The sequence below is a fragment of the Cynoglossus semilaevis genome, chromosome 16 (genome assembly GCF_000523025.1).
Source record: "Cynoglossus semilaevis isolate Cse_v1.0 chromosome 16, Cse_v1.0, whole genome shotgun sequence".
Taxonomy (NCBI): Eukaryota; Metazoa; Chordata; class Actinopteri; order Pleuronectiformes; family Cynoglossidae; genus Cynoglossus; species Cynoglossus semilaevis.
Window position 1 is genome coordinate 5,960,249 of NC_024322.1, and position 25,000 is coordinate 5,985,248.

The 25,000-nt window shown below is 39.7% G+C and overlaps 4 protein-coding genes across 5 annotated transcripts in view; 2 read left to right on the plus strand and 2 right to left on the minus strand.

Annotated features, from left to right (window-relative positions):
* The window catches only part of uggt2 (UDP-glucose glycoprotein glucosyltransferase 2), a 35,388-nt gene extending 23,675 nt beyond the window's left edge, over window positions 1-11,713 (plus strand). Inside the window, exons 33-40 of one of the 2 annotated variants that reach the window (XM_008328258.2) lie at window positions 4,863-4,964; window positions 5,053-5,137; window positions 5,939-6,121; window positions 6,256-6,416; window positions 7,849-7,963; window positions 8,659-8,775; window positions 9,275-9,440; window positions 9,709-11,713. In XM_008328258.2, the coding sequence (XP_008326480.1) occupies window positions 4,863-4,964; window positions 5,053-5,137; window positions 5,939-6,121; window positions 6,256-6,416; window positions 7,849-7,963; window positions 8,659-8,775; window positions 9,275-9,440; window positions 9,709-9,719 (940 nt within the window). In that variant the 3' untranslated portion in view covers window positions 9,720-11,713. Of the gene's footprint in view, window positions 1-4,862; window positions 4,965-5,052; window positions 5,138-5,938; window positions 6,122-6,255; window positions 6,417-7,848; window positions 7,964-8,658; window positions 8,776-9,274; window positions 9,441-9,708 lie in introns of those variants that run through there. The other variant, XR_003052252.1, reaches the window with a different exon arrangement.
* On the minus strand, window positions 11,416-19,893 carry dnajc3a (DnaJ (Hsp40) homolog, subfamily C, member 3a). Its single transcript, XM_008328264.3, has 12 exons — window positions 19,664-19,893; window positions 18,725-18,835; window positions 18,496-18,620; window positions 18,254-18,328; window positions 17,664-17,816; window positions 17,398-17,579; window positions 15,694-15,813; window positions 14,840-14,945; window positions 14,645-14,765; window positions 12,867-12,999; window positions 12,299-12,447; window positions 11,416-11,925 (listed from the first exon to the last, which is right to left on the minus strand). Exons 1-12 carry the CDS (start codon window positions 19,743-19,745, stop codon window positions 11,777-11,779), a joined length of 1,506 nt encoding a protein of 501 aa, XP_008326486.1. The 5' UTR covers window positions 19,746-19,893; the 3' UTR covers window positions 11,416-11,776.
* A 758-nt stretch (window positions 19,894-20,651) lies between these two features.
* On the plus strand, window positions 20,652-22,741 carry LOC103391832 (claudin-10-like). Its single transcript, XM_008328265.3, has 5 exons — window positions 20,652-20,974; window positions 21,069-21,230; window positions 21,315-21,396; window positions 21,676-21,783; window positions 21,872-22,741. Exons 1-5 carry the CDS (start codon window positions 20,743-20,745, stop codon window positions 22,107-22,109), a joined length of 822 nt encoding a protein of 273 aa, XP_008326487.1. The 5' UTR covers window positions 20,652-20,742; the 3' UTR covers window positions 22,110-22,741.
* Window positions 22,742-22,855: 114 nt separating this feature from the next.
* The window catches only part of cldn10l2 (claudin 10-like 2), a 2,413-nt gene continuing 268 nt past the window's right edge, over window positions 22,856-25,000 (minus strand). The window contains exons 2-5 of the mRNA XM_008328266.1: window positions 24,320-24,481; window positions 24,140-24,227; window positions 23,942-24,049; window positions 22,856-23,491 (exon numbers count right to left, since the gene is read on the minus strand). Coding sequence (XP_008326488.1) covers window positions 23,299-23,491; window positions 23,942-24,049; window positions 24,140-24,227; window positions 24,320-24,481 — 551 coding nt within the window. The 3' untranslated portion in view covers window positions 22,856-23,298. The remainder of the gene's footprint in view (window positions 23,492-23,941; window positions 24,050-24,139; window positions 24,228-24,319; window positions 24,482-25,000) is intronic.

Consider the following 25,000-nt stretch of genomic DNA (forward strand, 5'->3'; position numbering starts at 1 on the left):
CTGTGCCCATGTGCTGAATAACAATTTAACGTGTTGTGCTCTGTTGCTATCTCTGTATTGGAGACTTGGTGGAAGTTTACCTTGGCCCTGCAGGACCCTTCCTCCTGTTTATGGGACGAGATGGAGACAAAGTGAGAGAAGAGAACAATCACTTAGGAACTTAAGACATTTTAAGGTTTAGGGAAACATGCTCCTTCGGTTTAGAGCAGTTAGTCTCAACTATTGTGTCGCACCACATGAGTGTGTCATGGATATTTGGAGACATTTAACTGCAATAATGAGTCATCCACTCCAGTCTGTCCTCTGAGAAATGGACTGTTTGTAGCCTCACTGTAAGGGATATGATATATGGAGCTCATGGAAAAAAGATATAGGAATTCCGATCCTGGTTTGGAGAAGTGAAGCCTGAGGAAGAGTTGGAACAAGCAGGGAGGATAATTAGCCTCGGCCCAATATATCTGCTTATGAAATAGAAACCTACCATGATCTGTTAGGTGATTGATTCCATCTGAAATCTAAGGTAATTTGTAGATAATTTCGGTAATAATAATTAGCAACAGTCAAATGTCAAACCAAGTTTCCAATCAGATTATTTCTGAGATCTTCATGAAAGATGCAACAAAAATGAACTTTTATTTGACTTATTTTATATGAGAAGAATGTTCTTCTGCATTTCTGTTCGGGCTCCATTCCAATCCACTGAACTTAGCCAGGACCTCGTGAATCCTGAGACTTTTATCTTCCCACTTCCACTAAACTCTAATTAGAGTGTTCTAAAAAGTGTAACCTCAACATCCTTCACTGTCCACTAAGTGATGGCAGCAGCTCAATGATTAATATAATGACTACTTAAGAGAGATATCAAAGGAGAGCTCCAGAATAGGCAACTTTTTTAAAGCTGTTTTATTGCTGTGTAAATAATCACAAACATACAGGATATTTGAACCCTTGACACTTTGTGATGTCTGTCGTTAGACACTGGGGAAAGTAAATGACATCTCTACTCGGAGTGCTTTGAGGGAGTCCGTATAAAAAGTGTGACTGAAGGTCATTTTTATTGATCCAACACATTTGAAGAATTAGTGCGCAGCCTCCATCTATCAGCCAGCATCAGGATGTCTGAGCAACGCAGCAGTTACAAATTCCTCCATGTTCAAAGGGAGTTTCGCTTCTGTACAGCATTAATGATTCCGACTGAAAATCCTCTTCCCTTTTCCTTCCCTCTTATGTCTTTCTTCTGACTTCTTTATTTCCTTCGGCTTTCTTCTGTTCCGCCTTTCCCTCTTTTGTATCAGTTGTCAGGCAGATGAAGGAAAGTCATCTTCACCAGGGAGACTCTGAACTCAGCGCAGTGATGCTTATTTATGTCCTGATTTGACACACATACACACACACATTTTTCTTTTGTTCTGCTTTACACTTGAACTTCACTCCAATGACCAGACTTGTAATAAGGCTTATTTTCTTCTGTACTCCATGCACTTATGTAGTTTCCTTTAGTTCGTCACTGATGAAGGGGTTCGGTAATGTTTTTTTTTGTTTGTTTTTGTATTTTTTCATACAAAGAATGAAATTATTGCAAATGTTGAAAACCTATTTGGTTTATTTAAATCATTCTTAAATTATGATTGAAGTTAAAGCCATTTGGTTTATTTAAATCATTCTTAAATATATTTCCTTTTCACACAAAATATGACATTTTAACAACTCTTCTGAATAGAAGAGAGTGCCATTTTAAAAAAGTATAATTGTAGGTTGATCAAACATGCAAAATCAATTCATGTAACTAAGGAAACCTAAGGTCAAAGCTGCATATTTTGATTTATTACACCACAGCACAAATCTGTGATGTTCTTAACACTGGAAAACTCAACGCATTTCAATTAAAACAGAGTTATATCTTTCAGATATTTGGAAGTTTAATGATTTAAAGCACCATAGGAAAAATATAAACAAAAACGTTTGATTTCTGACTAATGAAGAGACGGAGCTCAACAGACAGCAGAATAGTAAAAAAAAAAAGTTAAAACTCCAACCTAACAGTTAAATGTAGAATAAAAAATACTATTAAAAAAGACTGAATAATCCTGTCCAATCTGAAATTTAAAGTCAAAAGTGAGGGTGCAGACCAAAATTAAGTCTACTTCTCTTGCAGAAGGGACACAGGTGTGTACAACCAAAGAACACTGTCCACACAGAGAAACAGGCCAAAGAAAAAGAGCATTGATTTCTTTAGGTTAACTTGCCCATGGTGTGTTAGAATATATATGAGAATATAGAATCAATATATTGAAATCAGACATCTAAAGATTTCAGCCTTGGTAATCGTTGAATACTGAATATTTTCTTCTCAGCTGTACCACTACCCTTTTGACCTGTGCCATGTCTACGCAGATAACTTCAATTCTTGTAAAAATGCACATCACTACAGATCAAATCCTTCATAAGTCCAGGTTATCTTGGCTCCGTTTGTCCAACAGTCTCTCAGCTGACCTTTATATTCTTACTCTGTGTTTGAGGTAAAAATACAGTATCAGCTTCTACTGTACCAGCAGCACACAGTATCCAGCTAATCAGTTAAGATGAGCTACAATTAGCTATTTTGCAGTGGTGTTGCTAATGTTGCCTCAGAACAGATTAATAAATACAATTAAATTTCCAAGCTCTGTTATTGGACTCTCCTCTCACCTTTAAGCTAGAACAGGTGGGTGAAGGTCAAGCTATGATTATTAGCCTGACTAAGTAAATAGCTTGGTAACAGCTCACATTGTCTGCTGTCAGGATCAAATGTAATTTATTTAAGTTAAAGATTTGTTACCATGGAAACACTGTGTCATTTACTGTCTCTAACTCTAACTCACATACTAGTTCTCACGTTCTAGTCAGACTTCTGTATGTGACTTAGAGTTTGTTCAAGAGGACAAAGGACAAACGTTGTACTTCCTCACCTCCTTTCACGTCTCCCTCTTTCACATTGGTGCGTCCTCCCGGAGCCCTGGGGCCCCAGCAGTGTCTCTGATTGAACGTGAGAGGGAGACTCTTTTCTCATCAGCAGTCTGTGTCGTACAATGACACAAAATTTGACCGCAGACACATCCGTCCTGCAGCTCCTGTCCCTGTTTCTGTCCACTCACGTGGCCTTGAGTCATGAACGGAGAAAGTGTCCTTTTGATTTTTTTAGAATAGTTGTCACGATACAGTGGTATATTTCAGTTAAGGAATGACTTGATGGTTGTTCTACTGTAACTTTTTTGATTGGTCTGTGGTCTAGCACACACCCAGTCTTTCTGTTGCATCATTCGTCTGTTCTGTCGCATTGTGGACATGGTTCTATTTCCTCACCCTACACCTGTCGGTTGAGCAGCTCTGCAGCAGACATCTGCAACGCCTCAGCAAAGCCCATCTGTTAACAAAAGCTTGTGACTGTTAGATGTGCCATGAGCATGTTTTGTTAGTTGTCTCTGTGCTAATAAGAATTTAAACTTTGAAAACATCACCATTTTGTCTACTTGAGTGTTTCTCAAATGGTTGTTTTAATTATGGATCCTGTTATATGGCCATGAGTTGTTTCTTTAAATCATAAATCCTTTAGGTAATTTATGACATTCCCTGGTAGTCAGTAGATAGTAGCCATTTACTGCACTCTGCAAAGCTGTATTAGTAGATGTGTTAATTGTTTGGTAAATGCTGATTACTTCAGCAGTCATTATCTTGACTTTTCAGGAATCATGGTTTGGTTGTAGCAGGAACTAATCTATTGAATGGCAAGACTCCTGTTAAGCAGCTCTTGTTTTTTATTATAACATCAGGTGGATTTACATAATATTTGCACCTGTAAATGGCTGGAAAAATTAATTTGGCACAAAAATATAGAACCTTCTTTCTGAATTGGCCGGGGTTCACCGGGTCGTTGAGAATTTCACGAATAAACCTGCACAGTGTTTTGGATCATGGACCTGCTGTGTGGACAAGTGGGGGGTTGATACAGTGTTTGGTGAGCCTGGGTTAACAAAAGCATGTAGTTAGACTGTAAGTAACAACACAAACAACAAGTGCCCATATAAAGTTTGAAAACAGAATTGAAAAACAACATTTTAGGACAACTTTAAAAAAAGTCTAACTTGCAGTCTAACCCACAGTGCGACACCTAGTCACGCTTCACACAATTATCCACCTGCCCAAGACCATGGTGTTTAGCTGCTTGGTCCACCCATTGGGCCATGACTCCCCATTTGAGAAACATTGATATTGTATGTACAATATTAGGGTATTTGCATTGGAGAAAAGTGATAAAGAATAAAAAATGTTAATGTGTACATTTTAGGAAAAAAGGTTGTCTGTTGACTTCTGTCGAAGGGCCCTGATTGGCCCCAGAGCCATACTTTGAAAATATTTGCACAGTTACTATAGCATACCAACTATAAATTAAGCTGAAACGATGCTACCATTACATTAATTCTTTAAAAAAAACATTGGAAGAAACCACAACATATTTTAATATGTATTTCAATCTTTTTTGCATTTAGGAACATAAAACAGTGTTAGGTGTATGTAGAAATATAATAAAGTATCTGATTAATAAATACTAATTCTTTAACATTTCGTCAAACTAGAAAGTTGTTTTCGTGCTGAAGCTGCCGTCCCTGCGTCGGCTCTCGTGTGTCGATTATTCCAGCTCTATAGAGAAGTGATGCATGGTTTGTTTGAAAGTGTTTTCTGCAGGGAGGCATAACTATTAATACCCCTGGCTTTACAACAAGCACGGAGGCTTCAGGCTCAGTTGTGATTTACTGTCGTTGTGTGAGGAGAAGGGCATCAGTCACAACATAAGCACCTCACATATCATGCTGTCATTTTAACAGCATCGCAGGCGGAGTCTCCAAGAAAGATGATGGCGAGAAGAAAGAAGACGTTTTGAACATCTTCTCCGTGGCCTCAGGTCATCTGTACGAGCGCTTTCTGAGGTGAGACCCTGTTAGTAACCGAACACGCTCAATTCGTTAATTCCTAAAAACTGGTGTCTTGAGTTTTTATCCCACTTCTGTATTTCAGAATAATGATGCTGTCTGTCCTTCGGCACACCAAAACACCTGTCAAATTCTGGTTCCTTAAGAATTACCTCTCTCCGTCTTTCAAGGTACTTCAGCCTCATGTTTACAACAGTGTGATCCAACTTTTTTTAGGGTTTCTTCAAATGAAGAACATCTTGTTCAGGTTGTTTCTCCCTGCTGGTCATATGCTAGTTTTTCAGTTACATCATGTTCTGCAGGGGTCACCAACTATATTTGTCAGAGAGACAGAATTTTTCAGGACCCTTAAGTGAAATGAAATAAGAATTACATTATTATTTGATGTTTATTTTGAAATCCATTTGGCCATTTGGCTGCCATTTGATAATCACTGCTTTATGTTGTTCTGCTTGGGCCACACAGTGGAAAAGTTTTCATGCTTGAGATCAACTCTTTGTCGGTTCGATTCCCGGTCTCTCAGTTTGGAGTTGAGACCATTGTAAGTTTTGACAGCCAGTCTCAGTCTTAGCCTTTTGCTAAAATTCTAACTTAGTCTCCATCGCAAATTAGTCAATAACACTGCTTTAAGACATTTAGTGGTGAACTGTAGAAGTAAGTCTCTTTTTAAAATAACATCACATGTTGTTGACTAATATATATTTCCGAGTAACGCCACTGAATCTTTAACTAGCTTGTATTAGCCATTCCAGCTAACGTTCACCTTTTGTTTCACCTCTGTCTCTGTAATGAGATAAGCTGTACTAGAAATGACAAAAAAAAGTTATTTGTTTCCATTTTCCCCCTCTGCTGCGAGGCTGAAGTTTTGCAGGTCGCCCTCTACCTGATCCAGCCACTTTGATGAATGTTCACAAACACACTCCTGTGCTTTATCTCTTTGACCTTTGGTGTTTTGCTTTTGGTGCTTTTAGGAGACCATCCCTCACATGGCCGAGTCGTACGGCTTCCAGTATGAATTAGTGCAGTACAAGTGGCCCCGCTGGCTCCACCAGCAGACGGAGAAGCAGCGTATTATCTGGGGATACAAGATCCTATTCTTGGATGTTCTCTTCCCCTTGGCTGTGGAGAAGATTATCTTCGTGGACGCTGACCAGGTGAGGATCAAGTTCCTGTTGAGAGGATGTCTGTGCCATCTGAAAGCCACAGAGTCACTTGGATCAGATTTTTAGCACTGCTGTGACAACACAAGATCCGGTCCACGTCAACTGTTGAGTTTGCTTACTCTCAGATTGTCCGAGCTGATCTGAAAGAGCTAAGGGATTTAGATCTGGAGGGGGCGCCATACGGCTACACACCGTTTTGTGACAGCCGCAAAGAGATGGAGGGCTACCGCTTCTGGAAAACGGGATATTGGGCCTCGCATTTGGCTCACAGAAAATACCACATCAGGTACAAGTAAAACCAATGACCAATGCATGTGTTTCTCAGCTTTGTTTGAGCTACATCCCTTATTCAACATTGGGAAGAAATCTCACAGTACACCACCAACAAAGTACAATGAATTTGTCTAATGAACTCTCATGGTTCCATAGTCTAATGGTTAACACATCCTTAATTACTGTGTTCGTGCCCCAGAAAAACCACATTATGGGTTGCAAGGAATGAATAAGGAACTGTTTTTAACTCATTTCTCATACTTCATGAGATAGATCCATCCATCCATCCATTTTCATCCGCTTATCCGTTACCGGGTCGCGGGGGCAGCAGTCGCCACCCAAATCACATTGCACCGTACCAAACCTTCCTGCGGGTGGTGAGTCCACTGGAATCATGAGATAGATGTCAAGTACAATTCAGAAGACAACTATATAATAAAATAGTCAAGTACCATTCAGAAGACAACTATATAATAAAATACTATATAATAAATACTTGTTCAAATCTTAGTGAACAGAAAACTTTACATTTACGGGCATTTGACTTTTTTTTGTCAACCATTTTTTGTCTCAAAAGTTTGCAAAGCAGAAATGATGGAAAAAGTCTATTTGACTCCAACAAAAGAGACTTGTGCCACAGCTGTTAAATAGATAAAAGCACTCTTTCTTTTTTAAATAATACATTTAAAAATAATGTAACTAGAAATTATTTTGTTCTAATCACTTAATTAATTTTAACCTCCAGAACCTGTTATAATTCAAAGACAGCTGGGTGTTTTTGTACAGTTTTCCTAAGACAGTTGACCCCAAAACAGGTCAATCCAACCACCGCCAAATCAATATTAAATATCTTATTATTTTCCCTCAAGATACCCAGTCAAATTAAAAATAAAATAGTTCTGGTGCAAGGATCCAAATGAGTAGTTTGGTCCTCTTGTTGAACATAAGCAGCTCTGCTTCTGTCAGAGTGATGGTTAAGTAGGTGGCAGCCAGAAGCTGAATACAGAACTGTCAGGAAAAAAAAATTCTCCTCTGGCTGACGATGGTAAGAAGTGAGGATGAAAAAAAAGTCAGAACCAAAGTGATTTGGAGAGATGTCAGTGTGTCGTAACATCAGGAAGGAAGAGAGAGAGGGGGAGAGAGACAATCCAGATGATCAGCGAGCTCAGGGAGAACATACGCTGGTGAGTATTTCACTGGCAGATATAGAACGCTGGTGAGTATTTCACTGGCAGATATACTGTAGGGTTAAAAAGCAATAAAAAGAAAATATACATTATTGGGGTTATTAGTTTACACCTCGTGTTTCCTGAATATGCAGAAAGTGCAGATGGGTTATTTCGTTGAGTCACTTTTTTATCATGTAATCATTACAGAGTTTTTCCTGTCAAGAGTTTTTTTATTATTATTTTATTTTCTCCCACGGTGTCTCTTCTTGGCTCCAGTGCTCTCTACGTGGTGGATTTGAAGAAGTTTCGAAAGATTGCAGCAGGAGACAGACTGAGAGGACAGTACCAAGCACTGAGCCAGGACCCCAACAGTCTGTCCAACCTGGATCAGGTACAGCACATATGACTGACACAACAACATGTGATGCATTTAATTCTTGAAACATGGATTCTCAAAAGGTGGGGCACAGACCAGAAATGGGCCCTGGAATAACGTAATGTATTCCAATGGTTAAGTCAAACGTGGATACAGTGTAAAAACTCACCAGGCAAACATCGCTGTGGTGTCCCCTGATGAAAGGACAAAGGCCTTAAAGACTCAATGTAAATATGTATTTGTCACCTGAAATCAGTTTTTATTTTTATCAATACAATCCATAAGTCATTTTAACTTTACGACAAGAAAGAATATAAAAAGTTGCAAAAGTCGTTCCAAACGTTAGAACTACAATGAGGTCAAATCGAGACATTTTTCAAAGAACCTCCTCCTATAAAACGAAATAGACAAAAAAAATAAAAAAGAGAGAAAACTAGTAAAATACTTGTTTTAAATTAGCTGATAAAATACCAGTGAGTGACTAAAACCAGTCTGAAAGCCTGATATTTTGAAAAATGAGACAAAACTCAATCTTTTTGGCTATAGAAATGTATCCTCTGGTTGGACAAAGAAGGGAGAGTGATGCAACCCAATGTGTGAACAATGTCCACAGGGAACAATGACGGTTCCTAGGCTTTAACTACAGTGAGCTTCAGTACTCTTGTATTTATACATGTTTATAATAATGCTCTAATGTCAATTCTTCCCAGGACCTTCCTAACAACATGATCCACCAGGTGGCGATCAGGTCCTTGCCTCAGGAGTGGCTGTGGTGCGAGACGTGGTGTGATGACGTCTCCAAAGCCACAGCAAAAACCATAGATCTGGTGAGTGAAGCCGAGCAGTTAGAGATGTGTGGAACGCATGGAGGAAATAATTAATGAGAACAAGTTTTACATAGTGACGTTACTGTGTCACATTCACTGATAATAGGTATCATACTGGCTGTACTTTCCCTTTTGTCTGAGACACTGATGTCCATGAGGCTCCTTGCATTTAGCAGACAAGTGAGGAGCAACCATGTAGTCTCCTAAACTAATTTAGAGAATCACTGAGGGAGGGCTGGGGCAGACTGAAATGGGAAGCCTCGTCTCATTGCGGTGTAGGACACCACTCGGTAATTCAGACAGTAGACATGTTCTAACATCCTTTTAACAGAATTGGAAATCAAATTAGGCTTTAAATGTCTGCCACAGACTACGCTGCCAATGGAGGTCGGACCTGCCGGTGGAAAGTGGCTCTGGTGGCGGGAGTAATGTTTTCAGATTTGTTTTTCTTTCTCTCTCTCCCTCTCCCTCTCTCTCTCTCTCTCTCTCTCTGCCGCAGTGTAATAATCCGAAAACCAAGGAGCCGAAGCTGTCGGCAGCAGCCAGGATTGTGCCTGAATGGGTCGAGTATGACAGCGAGATAAAGCAGCTGCTGAGGCGGATACAGGAAGAGGGAGAAGCAGTGGGACAGAAACAAAAACCTCCTTCCTCCAAACGCATACCAGGTAAATAACGACAAGAAGGAGCGGTATAATACAAAGTTTAGTACAAGTGTGGAAAAATGCTGTGAAGTAGGAGTTCTGTCACTTTTACTATCGAAACGAAAGTTTTTTGCAGTCTTTTTTTTTTTTTTTGTAGTTTCAAGACAGCCTTTAAGCACAGGTGTGGCCTTTTTGTTTGGAACTTGTCCATGCAGAGCAGGTCTCCCCAGACATCTTAAATTACCAGTATTTCTTACATTCACCATTTGTTCCGTTTCCCTCTTGTGCTCAGATGAACTTTAGTGTTGGCCTGCGCTCTGCAGCACCAAGGACCCTGTGAAGCTTGAAGACGGACAGATCCAGCCAATCACAGGCGCTGAGTGGTGACATGGCAGAGGTTACCTGAGAGTCACAGCTGCTTCTGCACTGGTCTTACAAAGTCAACCTGTGATGTTAGTGTTATTAAAGGTCCAGCTGTGAACTCCTGCTGCACGATCAGCACATCAGTCAGCTCCAGGTGAAGTGGAGGGACCGGGTTCTGACAGTCCATTCCATTCAGGTTGTGCACTTGGAAACACATTTGGCAAATGTTGCACTGGTAAAAATAGAACAAGAATTTTAACAGAGAGGCCACACCTCTTCAAACTGTACCTGTTTATTTTTTTAAGTTGCTGAAATACTCAAACCAACACTTGTTTTTGAAGTTTTATGAATTTCACATCCTTACGCAAAATTCATCAGAAGCAAATCCACTAAACGGGTCTGAAAACCTGAACAGCAATAGTCAAAACAGTGTCTGACAGGATCAACTAGCCATCGCTGGTAGAACTTTCTCTTGAGCTCAGGCTGGATAAACGTGAGTACTAGACCTGGAGTACTCTCAGAGTACTCTTTTTGTGATATAGACTGTGTTAAAACTCCTGACCAATCATGAGTTTTGCAGTCCGTCCTCACTGACTTGGACTCAGACTTGAACAGGAAGACAAGACCTGGTCTTGATTACTCTTCTTGTAACTCACTGTGGACTCTGTGTTAATACTCTTGACCATTCATTTGTGTTGTAGTACATCTTTTCTGACGATCATTAAACATTAGACTAGATGTGGCCTTGACTCAGACTACATTTTTTTTCTGATTTAGACTTTTGACCGGTCGTCTTTGCTACTACTTCTTCAGCAATTTGGACTAGGATGTGAAAAATGTGAGGACGAGTCTTTGACTTTTACTACTAGGACTGCGTCTTGAAACTCTTGATCATAGGTTATATTTCAGTCCTTTTTTTTAGTGATTACCTTAGATTTGAACATGAGAAACATTAGACCAGACTTTTGTCTGGACTGAGACCACAGTTTTTGTACTATGGACTTTGTCTTGAAAGGGCCTCTCCTCATGAATACACTACTTTAAAATGTGTGGCTAAGCTAACAGTTACCTCACTGCTTGGCTACAGTTTCACCAGTTACCAAAACAAATTATTTCTGAAGTAACTAAGCTCAGAAACCTCATTTAGAAGGTATGTTAGTTTTGTTTGTTTTTATTTATTTTACTGTTTTTATCTTGCGTTCCTTCACATTTAATCTGTTACATTTACAGAAACATCTCTGATATTTAAATTCCCCCCATGTTCCAGCATTTTGTCTCAGGAATAAAACGGGTGCTGCTGCTCCATGAAGCCAGAGGCAGTTATTTTTTTTTGGACCTAATAAATAAAAATGAGACGCAGGAAGTGTGCTGCAATAGCAGCCATCTTTCACTGTGCTGTGTCGAACAGAGTTGTTTATATTAATATGTGGCGTAAAAATAAATCTTTGGTACATAACGGTTGACTCACTTTTATGACCACAGATGGGGTTCTGGAGTGCGTTTGTCATGGAGACGACTTCCAGTGAAAAGGCTGTTTTATGGGGGACAGATTAGGTTTACCTGTGGACGGGCCAAAAATCTCTGTCTGCTGTCAAACTGCTGTCCAAAGTGTCCAATCAGCATCACTGTGACTCAGTTCAGTGTACATAAATAGTTCTTTATTTACACATTAGAAAGTCTCCATTCATATAAAAATAGCACTGCACCTATGTACAAACAATCTGAATGGATGCAAGTGGTAAAGTGTAGAACACAATAGTCTGTATCCCAAAAGGCACTTATTGTCCAAAAAGCAAGTCCTTCACCACTTAGATTTAAAGGCATGTATCATTATTAACATTTTTAAACATTCAAGAAATGTCTTTAAGCGTCACTGAATTAAAGTGACAATTTGCTCCACATTTTAGTGCGTTACACTGCCGTGTCTCCGGTCAGTGGTCTCCAAAAACACTAGAATCCCTGCAGCAGCGGAAAGACAGCTGGACATGAACTTCCATTTAGTTGAAGTTGAATTTAAAGCTGAAGGGTCCAGAACCAAAGGGATTGAAACCCTGGAATCCATGGAAACCTCCATGTCTATGGTGGTGACCTTGCTGGCTCTCTGGGTCCATGGGATCTTCACCGTTGTCGAACTTGGTTCTCTTCTCTACAAGAAAACAAAGATTGATGTTTTAAAATAAGGCTGAAAAATGACTTTTATTTCTTCTTACTTGTTATTGCATGAGCTGATGTTGTAATTATTTATATAAAAGAATTAACTTCAGCTTGAAGGTTGTAAGGTGTTGGAGACATGACATACAAGTACATCAATAATTCTGGTGATTAAAACAATGGTCTACTGATGCTTTGGCTCCAAACGCATACTTACTTTATTAATTAATTAATATTAATCAGGTCTTTTAAAAAAACTCTCTGGCGGCTGGTGGTCTGTTGTTGACACCAGGTCCCCAGAGAGCATGACCTTTACTGGGACTCACAGCAGCAACTGCACTCTGGACTCTACAGGAGTCAATTCTTACCTGGGTCAGTGAGAACCTCTTTAGCCTGAGCGATGTTGATGAACTTCTTCTCTGCCCTCTTCTTCTCCTCGGGGTCCTGGAAGTTGTCCGGGTGCCACTGTTGGGCCAGTTTTCTGTAGGCTTTAATGATCTCCTTCTTCTGTGCGTTCCTGTGATGGAGGGTGCAGCGGGGTTACAGACTTATCAGCACCACATGAACACATTATCTTTCCCTCGCTCTCTCTCCCCACATAAGCTAGCCCCCTAATAACACTCATGTCACGGTTAGCACACTGGCTCCAATAAAATAAACCATTACTTTTTACGGCTCGGGGCGTTTCTATTGCCTTGACTTTTATTTCCATCTTAAATTATCGTCAGCCCGTTAGAAGAGGAGAAATGCTCAAATGTGATAAACTATAATATTCAAGTGCAGTGAGGCTCAAATTCCATGTGGTGCAGTGGTTGTTCAGTGCCGACTTAAAAAAAAAAATACACCCTACAGTATCAGACCATAAATAAGGGCTGCTTCCTGGTGCAGTCATTCAAGAAGCATTGAACTTTCCACAATCCTCTGATCAATGCCCACCTTTTCACTCCGAGAATCTTGTAATAATCCCTCCTCTGAGACTGTTTGAGGAGTCGCTGTGCTTTCTCCAGGCCTTCTTTAATTCCACGGTCATTCTCACTGTGTTTAGCAGCCGTCTCGTAGTCTTTGATGGCTGTGGGGAAAAAAAAATAATAATTACAGTGCAGAAATAAATGAATGATAATTGCTCATTCATGCGTGACAACCAATGGGAAGTAAATTATAGTAACAGGCTGTAGAGAATGTGATGACGTCGGCACCGGAGCCTGCCAGAGTGTCTGCAGCTCAGCTCAGATGACCAGACAAAAAAAAAACACAATAACTTGACAGCACAATTTCTACAGGGAATATTTTATTTAAAATTCACTTGGTGTTGTAAGTGTAAGTATTTTACTTAAAAAAAGCTTATTTTATCAAGTGAAAACTGATCTGAACTTAGATTGAAATATTTATTTAATTTATGCATTTTTTTCTTTGTGTGTTCTGACAGTTTACAGTAAACACTTCTGTGAGGTGTTGGCTCAGAATTGTCACATCAACGTTGTGTGGAAAACACTAAACAAAAAAAAACTTAGCTTGTGATTTGTGCCACTCTTAATGCACTTAATTAAGAATGTGTTAATGATTTGTTGTGTGCAGTGAAGCAGGTGACATACTGTCGTTTTTTAGTTTTTGTTTTTTAAAAGTATTTTTTGTATATTTGTACTTTTTTTAGGCTGTTTAGAAGCAGTTTTTGTTTGTTTTTTCAGCAGATATTTGTTAACGTTAGCATACATTTTTGTGCTTGTGATCCAGGCTTTTGACAAGTATCATGAAAGAGGCGAATGGAATTCTGAGTATTTTTACCATCTTCTACATGTATCTGTGGCGTGAGTGCTCAGAAAGAGGAAACTGTGTCCCTACAATCAGGCCTGTAACACTGTGGGCTCTATGGTAGGAAGTGCTGCAAAGTCAGCATCACGTCATTGATTCTTACAGCACAGCTTTGCATCCTATAGACTGTATTTACGTCTAACAGTGAAAACCTTCAGGACGTTGACTCTGTTTAATGCGCTGCACGCCAAAATGTGTTCAGTTTAACTTAATTAACATTGTAATTAATTAATTTGAACTTATTTCACATATGCTGTGACAAATGATACCAAAGTTCAGATGATGTGACGCTAGTGTGAACCTGGGATATTTTTAATTCATTTCAATGCTTCTTCTACGCAAGGTTACAGGGACCCCTTGTGTTCAACTCATTCCATTACACGACTTGGCTCCAGCTGTCCTTGAATAAATCTCAGGTTATTATTATTAGCACTTACTGTACAGTAAAGTCTTTGGTGACAACTAAATGTTGCAAGTACAGCTGCCTAATCAAATCTAAAATTATAATGCAGCCCATGGCCAGTGACTGTGCTTCCAGTCCAGACCAGACCCTGGAAGGACTGTGGTGTCACACGGTCAAATGCAAAAACCTACCCTGCTTCCTGAGTGTAAACGTTCTCGCCCACTGTTGTCTGTTGTTGGATCTTGTAATTGCAGTCAATAATTCCATTCAGGGTGTTACAGGAGTACTCACAAATACAGAACACAAAGCTTGAGTTGATGGTTTTCCTCCACTCCTTTATCATAACAGGTTCTACAGTGTGGTAGGTCTACAGTAAGTAGGAAGGTCAAAGGGTTGTATGGGATTTACCAATAGCACCACCCTTCCTCTGGATGTGAACACTTATTAGATTGCTGCAACTAGATAAATCTAAATAGATTTAAACTTCATACGCCAGGCTTACCATCCTCGTACTGTTCCTCCAGGATGTAAGCCGCCGCTCTGTCCTTCAGCGCGTTTACATTCTCTGGGTCTGATGTGAGGACTTCACTACACACTGAGATGGCTCTGCTCCCTTGCTGACTCTGGGGACGGAGTAAGAAAAAAAAATCAGTGGTCAGGTTCAGTGCATTACATCATCAAAAGAAGGAAATCCCACCTGTGTCAGTGCATGGCAGATGCGCTCTTTGGCGAGCGCAGAGAAGTGCTGCACGTTGGGCTCCGTCTTCATCACGTCCTCATATTTGTTTACAGCATCTTCATACCTTCAAGGGCAGGAAGAAATTTGATTTTTTTTAAAGAAAGATTTCAAAACATCAAATTAACATTAATGCTATTGTAAAACTGGTATTGCTCCAAGTGGACCAGTAGGGTGGGAGTACTACAGTATAAAATGAGTAGTATAATAGTAGTAGATAAATCCACTCTTTAAGAACCAAATTATTTTAAGGCATTTTAAATACAAATGGAGCAGAGTACCCCTCTTGATATTATAACAAACACAAATTTCCCTTGGAAGAAATGGATAGTCCAGAAAAAAAAAAACTTCACATATCTTATGTGGGGCACAAGGGGGTGCAAGTCAAATGTTATTGTTCTTGACTTCTCACCACCTGATTGGTTCAGCTGAGCCCATTACTGACATTTAGGGTGTTTTTAAAATTAAAATTATGGATTTGGTTTTTAAATTGTTTGTAGTATAAACTAAATTATGTCACTGTATGTCATGTCAATTGACTTGAGGTTGGGTCAGGAGACATCTGTCACATCTTTTATTAAGAGGTTGGTTTTTTTTCCCCCAGTGGCTTTTGCTGATATCTGCAATCTCATTGTTGAGGAACTGAAAAGGTGAATATTCAAATCATATCTGATCTGTCGACATGACTGAGGTCTAGTCCTCCTACAGTCACTGCTGTCTTCAGTATTCAGAGGTGAGATTATTGTATGTATGCTAAGACACACTACTGCCTGGATACTGACAGATATACAGTACACACACACACACACACACACCTTTGCTCCTGGATGAGTGCCTCTGCTGACTGGATCTGCTTGTTGAGCTTCTTGACCAGCTTGTAATGATTGTAACACTGCTTGTGATCAGGATCCAGTTTTAGGCACTCGCGCACTTCACTGCAGATCATAAGGGGGAGAGAGAGATGGTTACAACAGCCCCGCTGTACAGCTGTCCCACAGCACCAACACCTTGAAGCCGTGACTGTTCAGCTTTTGCATTACATTTGATTTGACAGTTGGAATCATTTGTAAAAAGGCAATGGTTCTCGTATGTTACACAGGTTTGTGTTGATGTTGCTTATCTTTCTCCTTCAGTTTCTGTTCGTATCAAATCTATGTAAACTGGCTTTAAGCATCTGGTTCTTGGTGTTTGTTTGACTGATTGATTCCAGTACAATTACTGATGATTAAGTGAGATTATATTATTTCAAACAGTGTAGAACAGGAGTCACCAACTATATTTGTCAGAGGGCCAGAATTGGACAGACAGGGGGAAAAAAACTTATATTTTATAACAACACATTAAGTTGCTCTTACTTGAGGGACATCTCGTGGTCTCCAAGATGGTAGTAGATGGTGCTGAGTTTGTAGAAAGCCTTGGTGTTGTCACTCTTTAACTTGGACGTAGCTTTGAGGTCGCTGATGGCCTTTCCCATCTCCCCTGTTTGGATGAAACACTCTGCTCGCATCTCCCGTGAAGCCACGGGGGCACAAGGGGGCGCAAGTCAAATGTTATTGTTCTTGACTTCTCACCACCTGATTGGTTCAGCTGAGCCCATTACTGACATTTAGGGTGTTTTTAAAATTAAAATTATGGATTTGGTTTTTAAATTGTTTGTAGTATAAACTAAATTATGTCACTGTATGTCATGTCAATTGACTTGAGGTTGGGTCAGGAGACATCTGTCACATCTTTTATTAAGAGGTTGGTTTTTTTTTCCCCCAGTGGCTTTTGCTGATATCTGCAATCTCATTGTTGAGGAACTGAAAAGGTGAATATTCAAATCATATCTGATCTGTCGACATGACTGAGGTCTAGTCCTCCTACAGTCACTGCTGTCTTCAGTATTCAGAGGTGAGATTATTGTATGTATGCTAAGACACACTACTGCCTGGATACTGACAGATATACAGTACACACACACACACACACGCACACACCTTTGCTCCTGGATGAGAAGCTCTGCTGACTGGATCTGCTTGTTGAGCTTCTTGACCAGCTTGTAATGATTGTAACACTGCTTGTGATCAGGATCCAGTTTTAGGCACTCGCGCACTTCACTGCAGATCATAAGGGGGAGAGAGAGATGGTTACAACAGCCCCGCTGTACAGCTGTCCCACAGCACCAACACCTTGAAGCCGTGACTGTTCAGCTTTTGCATTACATTTGATTTGACAGTTGGAATCATTTGTAAAAAGGCAATGGTTCTCGTATGTTACACAGGTTTGTGTTGATGTTGCTTATCTTTCTCCTTCAGTTTCTGTTCGTATCAAATCTATGTAAACTGGCTTTAAGCATCTGGTTCTTGGTGTTTGTTTGACTGATTGATTCCAGTACAATTACTGATGATTAAGTGAGATTATATTATTTCAAACAGTGTAGAACAGGAGTCACCAACTATATTTGTCAGAGGGCCAGAATTGGACAGACAGGGGGAAAAAAACTTATATTTTATAACAACACATTAAGTTGCTCTTACTTGAGGGACATCTCGTGGTCTCCAAGATGGTAGTAGATGGTGCTGAGTTTGTAGAAAGCCTTGGTGTTGTCACTCTTTAACTTGGACGTAGCTTTGAGGTCGCTGATGGCCTTTCCCATCTCCCCTGTTTGGATGAAACACTCTGCTCGCATCTCCCGTGAAGCCACGTCCCAAATGCAAGTCTGTCAGCATCGGACAAAATAAACTTTGACCTTAACCAGACTTGCACACAGAAGAAGAACAGCTGACAAAGCAGGTGGTCTTACATCAATGATGGTGTCGAGATGGGCAGCGGCTGTCACATAATCCTGGCTGCTGAAGCTGCTGTGAGCCTGAGCCACCAGACGCTGAATTTCATCTGACTTGGTCAGCTGACTCTGAGCTTCTTTCTGTTCCTTTTCGCTGGGGTTGGACTTCATCTGGTTAAAACCAAGACATAATGTTGCAATAAATATTAATAATAGTGTTAAAAGGACTCCATTGGTGAAAAATACACATTTTATTTTAGGCAGGGTTTGAAATAGAAGATAGAATATCTGGACCTCAAATTTTTCTGACATTTTTTTATGTCACAGAAACCTGATCTTGGTGTGTGACCCCTGAATGAAAGTTGTTAACATTCATTGAGTGTCCGAGTTTGAATTATGCTTTGGAATGGTTTGATGAAGTCAAAGAACAGGTCATGGGGGGAAAAGAGCTGCACATCAGTCTGTGAACATGTGCTTTGAGTTGATGCATGAAAAAAACAGCAGAGTAAAGACAGGGCAGATACTGTGGCAGTGGGACAGAACAGTCAATTGTATCAGCTAACAGTTACTGCTAATTAAAGGATTTTCACAGGTAATGTTGTGCCTACCACTTTCTTGAAGTCACTCTCTGCTTCGTCAAGTCGGCCCTGCTTTAGAAGAATGTTCCCTCTCTGCAGGCGTGCCTGATAAGGTGGCAGAACACAAAATGAATAATTCATCCTTAACCTGTTTCCCCACATAGTTTCAGCTACATCCAAGATTAAACACTGTCGCTATTAAATGTCTTGGTGAAGCTACATATAAACTGGAGGGTTACAGTGGTTTAAATAATATGTTTTTCCGCATTTACCGATGTGAAGTCTGGTTTGAGCTCGATGACCCTGCTCAAGTCTGGCAGTGCAGACTTTGACTTCCCCATTGCTAGAAACACCGTGGCTCTCCTGAAGTAGGCCATGTAGTTTTTGGAATCTCCATCTGTCAAAAAAGTAAAAGAGAACACAAGAAGTGCAAGAATGTTACAGCATGGCACATTTTATGATGTTGATAAAACCCTACCTGCATAGATTTATAGCACTTACCTACGGCAGCATGGAAATGAGAAAGTGCATCTGCCAGTTGACCAGCAGCGAGCAGTTTCTTCCCCATCTCCATGTGATTGTCCACGCTTCCATCTCGACCACATGTGACCCCTGCAATGTGCACAATACTGAGTAAGTGTTCACTAACTGCTGTCCAATACAATTTGTCAGGTAGATGTGTTTACCTACTTTGCTTCCCAGATTAACTGTAGTTAATGTTCCAATAAAACAACATTATTTAAAAGTAATTCAAATGGATTTTAAAAGAGATTTATTACATGCAATTTATTACAAAATGCAAGAAGTGAAGTTAAACATTTATTTGTTTGTAAATCGTATCTAACTGTTTGGACTCACTTTCCTGTTAAATAACAATATAATTTACTATTGTTTCAACTCTGTAGACATCTATTGTTTGATTGATTTGGAATGTTGCATGTGCATGTACTGTATGAAACTCATATTTACATCTTTCTACAGCTATAGCAAACGGATGCCAGTCTGACAAAAACAACCACGCAATTAACAACAACGAACGAACACCGTGACGCACGTTGACGTTCAAAAAATGAAAGTAATTAATAAAAGTAAATGTCAAAATTTAGAACAAAGTAGTAGACAAGAGGGGGAAAAACTAGTTATTTCAATTACTGTGTCATTCTCCACATCCAACAGTGTGGGATCGTTGGAGAACGAGCTGTTAACAGCAGATTTAAATCAAACCTGCCACCTTAAAAAACCCGGTACTTGACAGCTCATGTCATTACTACTGATCAGAACAGTTAGCCTAGCATTAGCTTTCGCTGAAGTTAACTTTACTGAGTAACACTGCAGACATCGAGTGCGGACGTTAACGGTATAATTCAGACTCAAAGTAAAAGCTTACCTTTACTGTAGACTTTAACTGAACTACAAAAAATAGTTAGGCGAAATTCTTACCTTCAAACCTCATGTCCATCAAAACAAGAACATATGGGATGTAAGTCAGAACCTTGTGGAGAACATGTTCAACTAAAACCATGGTTGAACTACTGGAGACGCTGTTGTTGGTTTATCCCAACGTCCAACACAAAGGTGATAACGATGTTTTTTGACTAAAAGTTAAACTGTCCACACACTGAAGACACATGGGCGTCTCTCAGCATTGCTCCTCCGTGCTAACCCAGTCAGCAGGGCAGAAACACACAGCCTACAGATCGTGGGGCACTGTGATTGGCTGATTGGCGACATGGCCCCGCCCACCCCGTTTGGTTCAACAGCGAGGAGCCACGGCAGCAAAAGCGACCAAGCAGGTGAAAAATAAAAAACAAAAACTAAGGGACACATTTAAGTGTTTTAATTCAACATAATATGTCAGTGCTGACGGAACATGTTGGAACGATTTAATACAAATTGAAAACAATTTAATAAATACTCTTATTGTCCATTCACCAAAAAGCTGGCAAACTTAGTTAAACTGCAATAAAAATTTAAAACTAGGTTAAACCCAGTTCAAGCATTTCCCAAAATCATTGTCTTCCTTGCTAACAGTAAAACAACATGATGTCACAGTTTTCTTATAAATCATGTGTGCAATTTCTAGGTAAAGCAGCAAAAGTGTCATAGAGTCATATTTACTTTATATATCTTGAAGCACAAATATAGTTGTCCAGTCAATCTGCCAGTTAAGAAACCTCCCACATTCTTTCCCTTGTCAATAGCGTGAAAATCCAAGTTACATACTGTATTGAACATTTAAATGTACAACGTAGGCTTGAAATATTACATACACATAAAACAAAATATCTGTTTACATCTATGATCTGTGTGATGACAAAACGGACAAAGGTCATCAATAACAAAAGAGAGCAATAAGCTGACCCTTGCTAAACATCACACACAGTTCAAGGCAAAACATGTGATGTCATACACAAACCCTATGTGCGCCTGCGTCCACGGCAGAGCACTCCAGGTGTGACTTTGAGACTGACTGCACCTGAAGACGTTCGTCTGATTAGAGATATAACTGTGGGGCAAATATGGGGTACAGGACCGTGGTGATGTACACAGAAATTTGCTGCTTAGTGGTCTGTGTGGCTGGATGGATTCTGGTTTGTTCCACTCAGGCAACAGAAATTTGGACTTGGTCTGAGGTGGGCAGCATAGTCCTGACCACTTCCAACTACTTCTCCAACCTGTGGAAGGACTGTGTCTCTGATTCCACAGGAGTATCTGACTGCAAGGGCATTCCTTCAATGCTCGCCCTGAACTGTAAGTAAAATACTTTTCTTTCTGCGTAAGACATGACAAGGGAAGTTGAGTTAGAGCACATTGACCTGACCGCCCCTTTGTTGCTTTTGGACAGGGGATATCCACATGTGCCGAGCTCTTATCATCATCTCTATAATTTTGGCCTTTTTTGGATCTGTGCTGGTCTTGGTGGGAATGAAGTGCACCAAGGTCGGGGGAACAGAGATTGCTAATGCGAGAGTAACCTTCGCTGGAGGGATGAACTACTTTATTGGAGGTACAGTACAGTGTCACAGTGTCATTTCTGAATGAACAGTTTTAAAGAATTTACTGAAAAAAGTAAATGTTGCTGTTGTTTCAGGGATGTGTGCCATGGTTGCCTTTTCTTACTATGGACACAAAATTGTTTCTGAATTTAAAGATCCTTTCTACAAAGAGCAGAAGTAAGTAAAAAGGAAAAGCAACAGTAAGGGTTTGAGCAGGTCAAATTAATTTAATTTTTAATATTTTTTGTGCTACAGTGTGTAAGATTCACTGATTTGTAATTTTTCATTTTCTGTATTCCTGTGGCAATAACAATAAGGTTCAGTAGTGTTTTAACACAATAGCTGTGAATGAGGTGATGTGGGGGATTGGGAGGCAGAGAGGGGTTCACTGCAGTCAAAGTTTGGGAAACACTGACCTAGATAATTGATGCTAATGATCCCTTATTTGACTGCCAGGTTTGAAATTGGTGTTGGTGTTTTTGTTGGCTGGGGAGGCTCCACCTTACTACTTGTTGGGGGCCTTATTTACAGTATTGTTGCAGGGATAGAAGGCTGCCGGTCCAGGTAAAGACCCATACATTATTTGTTGATGCCATTGGTACTTTTGTTCTTTTATTAAAGTTTTTCCATTTTCATCTTTTTTGAATCCCAGCTCAGAGCGTTACCCTGCACCAAAGCTCCCTGACGTCTACACTGTTGTCCCAACCAGAAAGGAGACTGAATATGTGGCCCAAACGGAGATAAGTCAGAGTCAAAAATCCAGGATCACCAGTGTTAGCAGACAGAACAGCATCTCTGGGCTGAGCAGCATCAGCAGCAAGACAGGCTACAGCAGCACGTCTGGGGTCACACGCACAACCAGGACAACATCCCGCAATGAGTATGTGTAATTAGTTCAATTAAAATGATCCTAAATAAATCCACATTTAAGTTTAGAAAGTACGTAATGGCACCTGAACAGGAGACTTTACTAAAATTTCAGTTATGGTATATTTTATTTATTTAGGAAAATGTGTTAAAATGTGTACATTGAGTTGAATAAGTAGTTTTGTGAATTCCTGTTTTTTTATAGTCACCAAAATAAAGACAGATAAAAAGCTTGAAAATAAAAAGTGTCTTTGTTGTGATCACAAGCAGCAAAACAAGTTCAGCTGTTGATCTCCAACACTTTCTATGAATCTGGCTGTTGACTTAATACTCATTTATAGACAGGAAGTCTGTCAAAACCCTTCATGTTGCATGTGAGGCAGGCACAATTTATTATAGCACAGTTTGATTATAGTTGATTATTATATATTTTACTTTATTATGTAGTTAATTTATGTATAAAATAACATTGTCCTATGTGAAAAACAAACATCACCAGCGACACTATCGTCCTTTAACCTCGTCCTGACGTTAAGAAAGTCAGGAGGAAGTCATCCGTGTGTACATAAACACATGTTTTGCCTTAAACATTGTTGGACAGGACGCCTTTTATAAAGGTCACCATGTTGATGTGTTTGCTTTTGATACTGAGGAGTCTGCCAGCATGGGCTCAGTTTCGTGTACATGGAAAGTTTAAACCTTTCACCTGTTTTGGGAGGGTGCTGTGAATAGAAAGTGCACCAAAACTGAATGAAATCATAGTGTTTTCTAGTATTACATTGTATTTACATTGATACTGCACTACAATATTTTTAGTTGGCATCAAACCCAATAGAATTCTCCAGTAAAGCCTTGGAATCTTATTCTCAGCAGAAACAACTACAAGAACATGCAGTAAACAGGACTCATCACAGTTGATCACAATCACAATTTTACAAATAATACAAACTACTTCAGACTGGCTAGTGACCTGGCCTCATTGTAAGAAGATTATTGAGTCGACCCCCTGTGGTTATCATTGACTTGTAGTTTTTCTGTTCTCCTAAGTGTCTAGTGCTTCTACTATACAAAATAGAATGATTAAGCAAATGCACAGTATTATAGTTTCTGCTGTAAAAAAAACATGGTATCCTCAGAAGAAATGTGTTTTTGATGTGCTGTGCTAACATTTAGCTGAGGGAGTTCAAATTGTGTTTGTTGCTAAATGAGAAGCTACACAAATGCATCTCTATCAGACATCTTTGTTGGTGTGGTTTGAGAAAGATTCGAAATCTTGGAGCTGCTCGATTGTCTAGAGGCCAGATAGGAGTTGTACTGCCAGTCAGGTCTGTAGTATCCAGTGTAAGTTTTTCCTCTGGAGCGTGGCACCACGTATGTGCCTCCTGGGTAGGCGTATACCACTTTACTGTAAGATACAAACAATGACAATTAGAGAGATTGATTAATTAATACATTAATGAATTGAGTTCCTTATTCATCCCCCAATGGGGAGAATTACAGTGTAAGTCTTTGCAACCCACTCAAGCTGCCATTAAGTACAGGGTTACAACCAAAGGTTTGATACCCTGCTCACTTTCTGTTCAGCTGGCTATGTCCACAAAATGTTGAACTCTTTATACATTTTTATTTTGTCAAACGTGATGACAGTGTCACGTGAGCCTTTTGTTAATGACAAGAAAATAAAACTGACAGAAATCATTTTTCTGCTTGGTGTCATCACAGTACTGCACAGTAGTTCACCAGTACACTGCAAAATAGAAATACTCGTAATTGTATAGGTTTCTAAATAAAATGAGCTGAATGATATAATTCTCGTAACTCGTAAATAAAATGAGCTGAATGATATAATTGTTACCTTTTAGGAAAGATGACACAGCAGACTGTTGCAGCGTAGAACACAGCACCCAAATAAATCAAAAAGCATCCGACCAATCCAAGAAATATCGGCGGTCCAAGGTCATACCTGGTCAAAAGAAGTAAAAAACAAATTACATGGTTAAATCTACCTGGTGTAAAAGGGTAAATAATAATAAAATAATAAAAATAGTGTTACCGTAAAACTCCTCGTTCTACAACAGGAGCAAAGGCAACCCTGGCGACTCTGTTGATGTATAAGCAGTAGCCGGCAATGCTTGACACACCTGTTTTGTTTGTAGCAGGTAACGAAGATGAGGTATAAACATTTCCAACCACTACAATTTTCAAAAGCCCACATGTATTCCCTTTTACTCACCACCGGCAAAATGAAGCACCGCTCCACTAAAAAGCATTTTGTCCTTGGTTTTGTTGCTTCCACCAATATACGTGCACTCCATCCCGAGAAAGCAGAGTACCACGGCAAAGAATGCTAGAGTCAACCCACACATTAGCAGTCCTCGCACTCCTTGGACAAAAGCTGAGGTGGAAAAAGAAAAAGAAATAAATCAGATAGAAGAAAGTACCAGTAATTTTGTGTCTGGCGTCAGATCACGGTGGCGCACGTATGGTGTGTTTCTACAGATACTGTAAGATTCTGAAACAAATAGTTTTACTGACCTTTATACATGCTATGCTCACATTTTTACCTCCTTTGGCAGTGCTCAGGTTGTATGTTTCTTTTTTAAAGATCCGATTCCTACAGCTTGCAGCTCTTTTATTTATGTCAAAGTGACATTTAGCAGGTCTACCCAACAATATCCTTTAAAGACCTTCAGCTTTTTAAAATCTTTTTTGTAAAGTTAAAGTAACATCCATGCAGAACAGAAATAAAAACCTTTGAATTACCATAGGATGTTTTTACACCATTTATTTACTTTTGACATGGGTCTTAATGTATTTTATGTCTGTTTTCAATGTCTCACTGAAAGACCAGTTTCACTTTGTGGACAATTACTTTGAGTTCAAAGTTGAGTTGTATTTGTTTTCACCTCAGACT

What these genes read in the sequence shown, in the direction of transcription:
- dnajc3a (XM_008328264.3), bottom strand. Translation starts at nt 19,745, where the DNA reads ATGGTTTTAGTTGAACATGTTCTCCACAAGGTTCTGACTTACATCCCA. An exon ending in ATCTCGACACCATCATTGAT is followed by an intron (nt 17,580 to 17,663) that starts GTAAGACCACCT and finishes CGATGCTGACAG; the next exon opens with ACTTGCATTTGGGACGTGGC. An exon ending in GGAGGAACAGTACGAGGATG is followed by an intron (nt 13,000 to 14,644) that starts GTAAGCCTGGCG and finishes TTTTCCCCACAG; the next exon opens with CCATCAAAGACTACGAGACG.
- LOC103391832 (XM_008328265.3), top strand. Translation starts at nt 20,743, where the DNA reads ATGGGGTACAGGACCGTGGTGATGTACACAGAAATTTGCTGCTTAGTG. An exon ending in TTCAATGCTCGCCCTGAACT is followed by an intron (nt 20,975 to 21,068) that starts GTAAGTAAAATA and finishes GCTTTTGGACAG; the next exon opens with GGGATATCCACATGTGCCGA. An exon ending in ATAGAAGGCTGCCGGTCCAG is followed by an intron (nt 21,784 to 21,871) that starts GTAAAGACCCAT and finishes TTTGAATCCCAG; the next exon opens with CTCAGAGCGTTACCCTGCAC.